The sequence below is a fragment of the Euprymna scolopes genome, chromosome 31, assembly GCF_053919585.1.
Source record: "Euprymna scolopes isolate OS-2025 chromosome 31, ASM5391958v1, whole genome shotgun sequence".
Classification (NCBI taxonomy): domain Eukaryota; kingdom Metazoa; phylum Mollusca; class Cephalopoda; order Sepiida; family Sepiolidae; genus Euprymna; species Euprymna scolopes.
Genome location: NC_136512.1, coordinates 92,457,726 through 92,470,618, shown reverse-complemented (window position 1 = coordinate 92,470,618; position 12,893 = coordinate 92,457,726). Strand labels below are relative to the sequence as shown.

Here is a 12,893-nt window from a genome sequence, read left to right as displayed (position 1 = left end):
AAGTAAAAAAAAAAACGGATTATGGTACCAGAAAATGGTACCTAGTTTCTAAACTACTGAAAACTGCTAATTCCTACAAAAAGAAAACTTTTATTAAACTTCAATGTTATTTGTGAATCTGGCCAATTTGCGATGACCAGAACAGAAAGAAAAAGTTAGAGAAAAAATGAACAAGAGAATTAAGTAGAATAACAAAAAACAAAAAAACAAAGAAAACAAAGAAAAGCTGAAAAAAAAAAAAAAGATGGTCGACAATTGGCGTGACTAATAAACATGCAAAATCGAAGAACTCAAACTACTTGCTTGATGGACGAAGACTTGATTGTCCAGAGGGATGGGGTGGGGCGAGATACACACACACACACACACACACACACACACACACACACACACACACACAATGTGGGCAGTCGTTCTAAGAAACACAAAGAGAACAGCACACAAGACCTGAAAGTCTCCACACAGGGGAGAGGATTGGAAAGAGAAAACTCTACAAAGTAGACACCACAGAATCACAACACAGGTTCGTCTTCAAACCAAAGGATGACAATAAACAGTCATGGATAAATTGGGTGACAAATGAAAAAAGGGTGCAATAATAAAGATTCAAAACCTCAAAACCAGAGGGAAACAAAGATTCGTAATTTTCTTTGCTAAAACTGACAATGACAAACAAGAAAACGAAGATGGATGAAGTTGAGGAAATTGTATTTTTATTTTATATCATATCTTACCTCCCATAAATCAAAGGAACTATTCAAAGACCAACTATAAAAAAATGTTACTATATACTCTTTTTGTCATATAGCCCACAATGAGCATTATGTAGATTGTTTGCTTTCAAGGTTTGCAATCATAAGTTCAATTTGTTGGCATCGTGAGGGTACATGGGTGGGTTGTTTTGTTAAAAAATGATAGTGATCTTGTTTGTAAAGTCATACTTACTTTCAATGTGCATAGTGTTTAAAACTAATAGTTTGATTGGTTTAAGCAGGTGATGTGAATAATACGAGAATTAACAGTAAACATAAACCCAGAGAAAATGTATTGCATTGGAAACTTAAAATATGAATCTCCAAGAAAATGGCACCATGTTCAGTGTTCTTGCATAGATGCGATTGTTGGACTCTCATAACTGAAGACATGTTGAGATAAGAGAGAAATAAAAATGCTATGGTTTGCTGGATATGTGATGTTAAAATCTCAAGATAACCCACCCATGACATGTTTTTTACCAAAACCTGAAATGTACTAGAAGTTGGCTTTTTTAAGACAGTGTAAGTTTGGACTTGAGAACCATAGTGTTGGATTAATCCAACAATGTACCAAAATTAGGGTCCCTGGTAGATAGGGAAGCAGATGCTCACACAACACTTAGAAATTGGTAATCAAAAGTGCTATGAAAACCTGTATCCTGGATTAAAGTTTACTCCTGGAGTGAATGCTCTGGAGCGATTCTGTGAAAGAGGCGATTAAAATGCCAAATGCTCATGCTAAAGAAGATGCTAAACCATGAAGAATGTTGGAGCACATGTAAGAACAGTAACTTATCTAAGTATAAACATGCAAATGATGGATGAAAGACAGAAATAAGGAGATGATTGCCGTCATGTTCGTCTTTATTGGACTCACACATGGGTGGGCGGGGGTGGAAGGGGCGGGCAGTGGATTGCAGGCTATTCAGCGGTAAACTAGCTCAAAAAGGACAGTTCACCAACTAAATCTAAGACAAAAAAAAACCATTGGTGCGCAAACAAACACACACCTGATTTACCTGAGTGAGTAGATTCAGAATCTAGAAAACAAAGGTCATCATCAATTGGCCATCAAAAATAGTGAAAAAAAGAAAAAGATAAAAAGGAAAAAAGGAAAAAAAGAAAAAAAGGAGAAAAAAAGAGTAAAAATAATTTAAAAAAAAATGTAGAAATATTTACAAACAGAAAAACTCAAAATTTGTGATTTAAATAAAATTTATTTAAGTTAAATTAATTTCATTATTCAATTGGCATTTTCTTGCAAAAAAAGTTTGATCTCAGAGAAAAGAAATTTCAATATTCAACAGTCAGTTAAATTTCATTGTTTTTAGGAGGTAGCCTGAAATAATATTTTTATAAGTTATATTATAAATTACCTGCCTTGTTGGAGAATATATCACCTTTAATAATAACTCTCATATCTACTACATGAATGTACGCCTGGCCTGAAGTATTCCTATAACAGAGCATTAGTCTGACGCCAGTAATACTTCCCAGCAAAGATAGTAACTATTTATACGTTTTGGCAATGTGCGTAAAGCCCTTAATTTTCTATGATCATCCATCGAAGTACTAACCAGGTTTGATGTTGCTTAATATCAGTAATTTGACTAGAACCGGTGTGTCAATATGATTTAATCTATATATCTATAAAAGTGAAATTGTCTGTGTGTGTGTGTGTGTGTGTGTGTGTACATTTCCCTACCAACTACTGTCAATTTTCAGTCTACAGACTCGAGATTCAACATAAGGGATATTGAAATTTGGGAAAATCATTTTAATCGGTTTTCGGTCAGAAATTTGGCTGTCAAGGGGTCAAGTTCAACGATTTAACTTTTGAAAACTTTACAAAACTACTCTGCCAATTTGGGGTATAAACACTTGAAATTTTAGATGTAGGTTACTTGGACACGGATCAAACATTTTCATTTGATTTGAGCCCAAAACAAAAGAATGTTAAGGGGGTCAAAATTGGGGTCTAAGTTAAAAAAAAATGTTGACGTTTCTACCAAATTACTCAGCCATTTTTGGTCTAAATATTTGAAACTTTACATAAAGTGTATTCAGACATAGAGCAAGCTTGCTTTTTAATCGGTTTTTAGCCGAGAATTTGGTTGCCACTGGGTCAAAGTTCTAAAGATTAGACCTTTGCGGTCTCTAGCAAATTATTCAGCCAATTTGAGGTCTAAACATTTGAAATTTTACATAAAGGGCATTTATACATGCAGCAAGCTTTTTAATTAGTTTGTGCGGAAATTTGGCTGCCGAGAGGTCAAAGTTGAAAGAGTTGACCTTTGCAGACTCTACCAGACTCCTCCACCAATTGAAATTTTAGATGTAAATTACCTGGATATGTGTCCAACTTAATATATATATATATATATATATATATAAGTAAAATGATTCAGAATTTATAATTAAAAATCGGTTATATATGCACATATAGTTATGAACAGTACATAGGGGCTGAGCAACGCAGGGCTGACCTGCTAGTTCGCTGTAAGATTAACTATAACTAGTAATCTATCCTTGTACATAAACATTCTAAACTGTAAACGATATCATTGTCACATGTTTTTTTTTATTAGTTTCAATCAACAATTTATGATTTAAAAATAAATTTTATTAGTTTCTACTTAATGAATAGTAGATGTTTCAAGGATATAAATATTTTATTTCAGAACAATTGTAAGTTGAGATATTTTCCAACAAAGACAAGATCTTGTATCAATACATTAGTATTACAAAGATTGAATCTTATAAAATTAATCTTCAGATATACATAAAAAAACACGACTTCGAATATTTTTACGGAAAATGTACTTTTGTTTCTTAAATACATACGGTGAATAAAACATTCCCCACAATTTTTTTTTAACACCGGTAGTTTTACCGTGTTACACACACACACACACACACACACATATATATGTATGTGTGTGTGTGTGTGTGTGCTTATAAAGGATTGTGAATGTTTTCTTTGAAACGTATTGATTTAAGAATATCCTTTTTTTAGCAAGAAAAAGAACGTTTATTTAAGAGTGTTTAATCAGGAAAACAAAAAATAAAAAATCTTTTTTCAAAACGAAATTAATATAAGTTTCACAGTAAGAGTTTTTATTAGGAATATATTTTAAATTTGATTTTAATTTGTAATCAAAATTTATTTTTAATAATTTAAAATGAAAGATAAAAAAATTAAAAAAATACATTTAAACATGCAACAATAATAAAAGGTTAATAAAGTTTAAACGAAAAACCAAAAGAAAAAAATCATGAAGAAAGACGAAAAATAAAGTAAAAACACAGAACGTCTGATGTCAATTTTCGTACAGAAAAAACAAAACAAAAGACAAGACAATATGTCTGAATAAGGCGTGAACATACACATGATTTGCTGCATCTTCACAAATGATACATATCATTACGTTTCTCCACTGCCATCTCTTCCTCATCCACGGCTTTGTGTTCTTTAAACCAGCTGCAGATCTGTATGGTGTATTATGTGCAGATTTGTGACTGTGCCTCAAACAGGTTATACATGCATACTACACCACTCCTTCAATATAACAGGACTTTTGCTTTGTTGACAAATAAAATTGCAGAAAGATACCTGTACACGATGGCACTATAATGACGTATGCTTGTATAACACAAATACCACTCTTTAATACTAATACATCAACACTTATCAAGGTGTGGAAGCCACTTGAAGATAAAGGTTAATGAAATTTTCAGTTAGACGATGAACAGCACCTCGAGAAACTTATAAAAGTTATAATTATGCACTTTGTCACTACTGCAGAGAAACATCTCTAAATCATTAAATTATATTGACAACTGCTTTGACAACACGAGTAATATTCTAAACTACCATGATATGCCAAGAGAAGATAACCAGTGATCACTTTAGCTGTAGGTTATACATAAGTTTCCTTCTACATGGGTTGCCGAAAACCTGGCTGAGAAGTTCCATCTGTCTCCGTTTTTAAATCAAAATGATCCTTCGTTTACAACAATTATCCAAGACAATCCCAGAGTTTAACATATGGAATTTGAAAAACGCAGGAGGGCAAAATCATTTGAAATATTGTGAATCAGGAAAGTAATCCGAAATGAAGTTAAGTATGTGCATCTATTTCTATGTGCAAGATTCATTCCTAAACTAATTAACCGACCCTTACGAATTTTATAACACAGCCGCTAGGTGTATGTGAAGGTCCTATAAATTATATTTAATTAAATTTAGTTTTATGCAAACGCGATAAAACAAGGATTGGATATTTCTGATTTTTTTTTAAATCTAAAAATATTAATTGACCATCAATTATTCCCCAAATTTCAGTTTCTTAGGAGTATTTTAAAAGATTTTAGATATTTTCAGTAATCAAATTGGAATAAGAATTTTAGGTTTAAAGTTTAATAGCATTATTTCTTGATTTTAATGTTTGTAATGGACAGAAGTGTTACAAAACTGTATAAATAAACTCATAAACATTAAAATAGCCTATGCAAGTTCACCAGAATTTCAATATTAATACATCTGTCCAATGCTGAAATATAAACTAGGTTTCAGTTGATCTTGTAGCCCTAAAGAAATATATTAACACTTAAACGCTGGTTAACTCACATAAGCTGCCTAATGTATATTCATATAAAGCTCTACTTTGTATCGAGCACGAGAACATATATATATATATCCTATTATAAAACTGCCATTTAATAAATCAAACAAAATTAAATAATCTTGTTTGTATTGTTTTGATTGTTCGGGCAATTATTCTCATCTTGAGTGTTATTGGCACAATGTTTCGGTTGATGAATCCTCCAACCGTCGTCAGGTGTAAACGCCATACTTTTTTTTTCAACTAAGGAAAAGTGAGTTAGCTCTGTATCACAAGAAATCGGACCGTGGGTTTAAGGGTGTGTCCATAAATTATAAAAAAAAGTCAATTTCAGTGGTCACTAGGTACTTTTTAAGACTTTCCTTTGATTCAATTTTTAACTGAATCCTTCTGTTGTCACTATTAGTGAAAAAAATGTTTTATGAACCCGTGGATAGACATCTTACATACTTTTGCTTTTCTAGAAAATACAGTGCAAGGGAGGCAACTCTAAGATGAAACAAAAAAGGTGATTTTAGGGATTATCTCCCTTGGGTTGGGCATATTTTGTCGGAGGATTAAGCAAAACGAAAGAAACCTTTTTTTTCTCTCTTATTTTCCGCATATAAATTTGTACTTAATGAATTTCACTAACAGTGATAATTAGCAAAAGTATTCAATTAAAATTTTAATCATAAAAGTCTTAAAATATCTTGTATAATTTTTCAACGCCAGATTTTGATGCACTCAAGATTTGGTTGCATATCTTGATTTTAATCTTTGTAAGATGAAATAAAAAGGCTAACATTCAGACAGTCACATTTTTATATGAAAAAGAAATCATATTTTGTTGCTATGAAAAGTGACTATATCATTTTTATGGTAACATTTTACGTAATGAAACAAAATGAAAACTAGGAATGCCTTGAGAGCATTACTGGAACAATTCTTCTTAAGGGCCCCCTCTAGAAGCCTCATTCCTTCATTTTTCTTCCTTTTTTTTTTAGTGGGGAGAGTAGAACCTGGCTCTGTATATACATGGCCAAGAATAAACTCTGTAATCCTGTGTAGTTTTAAACGTTGGTATCCAAAGGCGTAAATAATTATGTCATCGTTCGAGAAGGAAACGTGCCAAATTCCTCCGATTCCAAGTGCTGCAGATTCCTTGACATTTTAGAAGCCTCAAGCATAGTGAAAGAAAGTGGAGATAAATACGATAGAAAGAGAGAACAATGGATAGAAAGAGAGGGGGATAGAAAGAGAGAAATAGAAAGAGAGAGAGGGGGGATAGAAAGCGAGAGAGGGGGGATAGAAAGCGAGAGAGAGATAGGGATAGAAAGAGAGAGATAGGGATAGAAAGAGAGAGATAGGGATAGAAAGAGAGAGAGATAGGGATAGAAAGAGAGAGAGATAGGGATAGAAAGAGAGAGAGATAGGGATAGAAAGAGAGAAAGATAGGGATAGAAAGAGAGAAAGATAGGGATAGAAAGAGAGAAAGATAGAAAGAGAGAGAGAGAAAGAGGAATATAAAGAAACAGAGAGAGAGAGAGAGAGAGAGAGAGGGATAGAATGAAAGAGAGAGAGAGGGATAGAAAGAGAGAGAGAGGATAGAGAGAGAGGGATAGAAAGAGAGGGAGAGGGATAGAAAGAGAGAGAGAGGGATAGAAAGAGAGAGAGAGGGATAGAAAGAGAGAGAGAGGGATAGAAAGAGAGAGAGAGGGATAGAAAGAGAGAGAGCGGGATAGAAAGAGACAGATAGGGATAGAAAGAGGGAGATAGGGATAGAAAGAGGGAGATAGGGATAGAAAGAGGGAGATAGGGATAGAAAGATGGAGATAGGGATAGAAAGAGAGAGAGATAGGGATAGAAAGAGAGAAAGATAGAAAGAGAGAGAGAGAGAAAGAGGAATATAAAGAAACAGAGAGAGAGAGAGAGGGATAGAAAGAGAGAGAGAGGGATAGAAAGAGAGAGAGAGGGATAGAAAGAGAGAGAGAGGGATAGAAAGAGAGAGAGAGGGATAGAAAGAGAGAGAGAGGGATAGAAAGAGAGAGAGAGGGATAGAAAGAGAGAGAGAGGGATAGAAAGGGAGAGAGAGGGATAGAAAGAGAGAGAGAGAGGGGTAGAAAGAGAGAGAGAGGGGTAGAAAGAGAGAGAGAGGGGTAGAAAGAGAGGGGTAGAAAGAGAGAGAGAGAGGGGTAGAAAGAGAGAGAGAGAGGGGTAGAAAGAGAGAGAGAGGGATAGAAAAAGAGAGAGAGGGATAGAAAAAGAGAGAGAGGGATAGAAAGAGAGAGAGAGGGATAGAAAGAGAGAGAGAGGGATAGAAAGAGAGAGAGGGATAGAAAGAGAGAGAGGGATAGAAAGAGAGAGAGGGATAGAAAGAGAGAGAGAGAGAGGGATAGAAAGAGAGAGAGAGGGATAGAAAGAGAGAGAGGGATAGAAAGAGAGAGAGGGATAGAAAGAGAGAGAGAGGGATAGAAAGAGAGAGAGAGAGGGATAGAAAGAGAGAGAGAGAGGGATAGAAAGAGAGAGAGAGAGGGATAGAAAGAGAGAGAGAGATAGAAAGAGAGAGAGAGATAGAAAGAGAGAGAGAGAGAGAGGGATAGAAAGAGAGAGAGAGAGAGAGGGATAGAAAGAGAGAGAGAGAGAGAGGGATAGCAATAGAGAGAGAGAGAGAGAGGGATAGCAATAGAGAGAGAGAGAGAGGGATAGCAATAGAGAGAGAGAGAGAGGGATAGCAATAGAGAGAGAGAGAGAGGGATAGCAATAGAGAGAGAGAGAGGGATAGCAAGAGAGAGAGAGGGGGGATAGAAAGAGAGAGAGAGGGGGGGATAGAAAGAGAGAGAGAGGGGGATAGAAAGAGAGAGAGAGAGGGGGGGATAGAAAGAGAGAGAGAGGGGGATAGAAAGAGAGAGAGAGGGGGATAGAAAGAGAGAGAGAGGGGGGATAGAAAGAGAGAGAGAGGGGGTATAGAAAGAGAGAGAGAGGGGGTATAGAAAGAGAGAGAGAGGGGGATAGAAAGAGAGAGAGAGGGGATAGAAAGAGAGAGAGAGGGGGATAGAGAGAGAGAGAGAGGGATAGAAAGAGAGAGAGAGAGGGGGATAGAAAGAGAGAGAGAGAGAGAGAGGGGGATAGAAAGAGAGAGAGAGGGGGATAGAAAGAGAGAGAGAGAGAGAGGGGGATAGAAAGAGAGCGAGAGAGGGGGATAGAAAGAGAGAGAGAGAGAGAGAGGGGGATAGAAAGAGAGAGAGAGAGGGGGGGATAGAAAGAGAGAGAGGGAGGGGGATAGAAAGAGAGAGAGGGAGGGGGATAGAAAGAGAGAGAGGGGGACAGAAAGAGAGAGAGAGAGGGAGGGGGATAGAAAGAGAGAGAGAGAGGGAGGGGGATAGAAAGAGAGAGAGAGAGAGGGAGGGGGATAGAAAGAGAGAGAGAGGGAGGGGGATAGAAAGAGAGAGAGAGGGAGGGGGATAGAAAGAGAGAGAGAGGGAGGGGGATAGAAAGGGAGGGGGATAGAAAGAGAGAGAGAGAGGGAGGGGGATAGAAAGGGAGGGGGATAGAAAGAGAGAGGGACAGAAAGAGAGAGGGACAGAAAGAGAGAGGGACAGAAAGAGAGAGGGACAGAAAGAGAGAGGGACAGAAAGAGAGAGGGACAGAAAGAGAGAGGGACAGAAAGAGAGAGGGACAGGGGAAAATGGAGAGGTTGAGCGGGGAAAATGGAGAGGTTGAGCGGGGAAAATGGAGAGGTTGAGCGAGGAAAATGGAGAGGTTGAGCGGAGAAAATGGAGAGGTTGAGCGGGGAGAATGGAGAGGTTCAGCGGGGAGAATGGAGAGGTTCAGCGGGGAGAATGGAGAGGTTCAGCGCGGAGAATGGAGAGGTTCAGCGCGGAGAATGGAGAGGTTCAGCGCGGGGAATGGAGAGGTTCAGCGCGGGGAATGGGGAGGTTCAGCGCGGGGAATGGGAAGGTTGAGCGGGGGGAATGGGAAGGTTGAGCGGGGGGAATGGGAAGGTTGAGCGGGGGGAATAGGAAGGTTGAGCGGGGGGAATGGAGAAAAAGCGAGGGGGGAATGGAGAAAAAGCGAGGGGGGAATGGAGAAAAAGCGAGGGGGGGAATGGAGAAAAAGCGAGGGGGGAATGGAGAAAAAGCGAGGGGGGAATGGAGAAAAAGCGAGGGGGGAATGGAGAAAAAGCGAGGGGGGAATGGAGAAAGAGAGACTCTTTGCTCTCTAGGAAAAGAAAAGGCTACACTAAAATAGTTTTTACGGTAAATTTGAGATCTTTACCAAATTAGAATCAACAAAGCACGATCTCCTCAAGTTCCCACGTCATCTTGTCTGTAACTTCTAACATTTCCTTTTATTGCAATTATGTGAAGATGGGACGATAAATATTCTAAGTTGGAGACAGAAACTCTGGAAAGACGTCTTAGGAGGAGGATGGTGTAAAGAATGAAGAATCCAGCATGCTTCCAGAAAGAAAGCATTTAAGCTATTAAGTTTTTCTTCTTGAACATTTATCTCTTTTGGCAGAAGTGCATCACTAGATCACAAGTTTCAAGAATTGGTGAGCTAAAATTGGAGACTTTTTTCTGTTTGGTTTATATACATATATGTATCCTTAGCACAGATAAATTACCGACTAATATAAAAAACAAAAAACATATGCAGAGAACTATATCTAAAATATCAGTAAGGATCGAAACAGTTATATTCTTGTATAGTAAATACAACAGAATCTTTTGAGATAAGCATAAAATAAGTTTCTGTGTTCAGTGAAGTACCATATATATATATATATATATATATTTAAATGTACAGAAGTTCAGAAAAACATTGGTACCAATGTTTTTCTGACCTTCTGTACATTTAAATAAATATTAAGCTCTTATATAAAAAAAAGGTTTTTTTCTTTGATATCAAGCACTTTGTTGGAATTCTTTCCCCCCCAAAAAACGGTAAACAAACATATATATATGTGTGTGTGTGTATATATTGTTATTTCCCAGATCTTCATGAAACTACCATTTATAAAATAGTGCTTAATTAGCAATAGTTTTATAATATGAATTTCTTTATTTATACAAACATTGGCTACATATGTGCATATATTTCAGCTGCAATCTTTTTTAAATCAATCTTCCTCAGTCTTCAAAACTTAAACTCCTTAGTTGATATTGAAAGCACAAAGATTTATCTCAAAATATCGAAGCATGAATGCACATATGTAGCCACTAATATCTGGCTATATAAAAACTACTATATATATATATATATATATATATATATATATATATATATATATATATATATACAGTATATGATGATGGACACTTCTGCCAGTTCTGATGTAGGAGGTCCCACAATTTTTAATTTGTTTTTAAACCGCTCATGACACCTAAGTCTGGCAAGAGACTTGCAGCGAAATTCACAAATAAGGCAAGTATACGAATAATATGTTAGTTGGAGCATTTTCTCTACTTTTTCATGTCTTTCTCTGTAGCATAGACAAGTTATGAAATTTTTCAGTCCATTGTAATAAGTCGCTCCCCACCTTTTCATTTCTTGTGTACAGTTTTTGAAGTCTTGGTGAGGAATATTAATTGCTGACCGAACATCTTTCGATTTGTCTGTGTATCTCAGCTATGGGCGACCTACATTTCTATAACAAGTAAACATGGACAACCCAGTGTAACTGGAACTGTACCAAAAAGTGTTAAAAAGATGCGTGTGTTTATATAGGCTAGATATGTTTATATGTACAGAATTTACTCCTAAACTAACTATTATAAATTTTGTAACCCAGCTGCTAGTCGCAAAAGATGCAAATATGGGACTACATTCGATTTACTTTCATGCAAAGTGATTAAAAAGTAATGAAGCGATTCATGTAAATTTAGTTACTTAAAAATTTTGTAAAATTTTAATAGATATAAGACACCAAGTAATAAATAGTCCACAATTTAATATATTTCTGATTTGCATTCAATTTGAAAATGCAAGATTCCTTAAATGTAATTTCTTACTAAGACCCCTTAAGCTTACGTGTTAAACTTATGATATTTTCCAGAATCATGTATCGGGATCGGAATTACAATTGGAATAAGGATTCTAGAGAAAATATTTAATGTTAGTTATATGTTGATTTTAATCGTCATTAGGAAAGATAAAAATGGTACAAAACAGTTCTGTTTGTGGAATTAATTTTACCTGTTGTGAAACGAATATTGTTTTATTATTATATATATATATATATATATAATGTGCATTACTGATTTTATGTTAATGGAGCTGAGAGGTGCAGAAAAATGAAAGATTGATAAAGTGCCAAATAGTCTGCTAGGGAGAAAGCAAACGAAGTGCGAAGAGAAAATTCTTCAGATAAGATTGATTTACATTGGGCAAACCTAAAAGCAAAAAAGAGAATAACGATTAAACATCCCCAGTGTGAAGACAGACAAAAAGAAGACGAACATGTAAGAAAGGTATTATCTAAAAAGGATGACCCCCCTCTGCCTCACACCTTTCTCCTCTCCAAAATGACAGAAATTCTGAACAAGGAATGTCAGATGCCAGAAGAATTTAGAAAGTGATTGGATAAAAAGAAAAATCAAAACCGACTTCTTCAACAGCAGCAACAGCTGAAGTAACAGATGGAACGACACAATGAAAAAGAAAAATGGACCAAAATATACAAACATCTTTTGTGTACTTTTAAATGTATGTTGATGGCTGCAAAATAAGTCATGAGCATTAAGCATTAATGCTTATTGGAATGATTAAATTTAGCGACAATGTTGTTCATCACGTTTTCTCTTAAATGGAGCTGGTTTCGTTTTTCATATCCTAACAGATGTATTAGTTAAAAAGGGAGGTCACCAAGAAAATAAAGCATTTACAATGAGTTGTTGCCTCTTCTTTTTACTTGTTATCTATTATATAAGAGAACGTTGTAATTTCTGTTTCTCATGTCATTGGATTCAGTACGACACAAAACTGTTATAGTACACCCTACTAAATACCTATAATATTCATTCCTTTAGATCAGCAGGATCCAAATTAGTGCATAAGGAGGGTACTTTCTTTCATTCCTTCTGATAGTTGTTACAATAACACTGAAACTAGGTCAAACAGACAACTTTCTTTCCATTCATTCTAATAAACCAGTTGAGAGAGAAAGAGAAACTTAAAATAATTACTCAGAGAGCATGACATCAGTACAAAGAAATGGAAAGCATTCCAGGTAAGACATGAAGCAACTTGATGTAAGGAACTAAATTATATATATAATTCTTACTAACATACACTACTAAAGTCCCCTTCAATGACCCTGCAGGTAAAACACACAAATTGATAGTGTCATGATGTGGTTACCTCTCAGTCCTACCTTCACAGAATATTACATGACTAATTTCGAAAATAACATTTTTTTCAACACACAAAAAGTAAAAAAAAAAAAAAGAAAGAAAATGGTAGTAGGCGGACAAGCTTGAACCTGTAACACGAAGGAGGAAAAAAAACCCTAACGTCTCAGCCGATGTCT

The 12,893-nt window shown here is 35.8% G+C and overlaps 1 protein-coding gene across 3 annotated transcripts in view; it reads right to left on the bottom strand.

Annotated features, from left to right (window-relative positions):
- The window catches only part of LOC145255858 (sodium/calcium exchanger 1-like), a 628,006-nt gene that overhangs the window by 67,118 nt on the left and 547,995 nt on the right, over positions 1-12,893 (bottom strand). Inside the window, exon 3 of one of the 3 annotated variants that reach the window (XM_080114623.1) lies at positions 1,766-1,795. The exons of 1 other annotated variant lie outside the window; for it this stretch is intronic. In XM_080114623.1, coding sequence (XP_079970749.1) covers positions 1,766-1,795 — 30 coding nt within the window. The remainder of the gene's footprint in view (positions 1-1,765; positions 1,796-12,893) is intronic. One more of the 3 variants, XM_080114624.1, reaches the window with a different exon arrangement.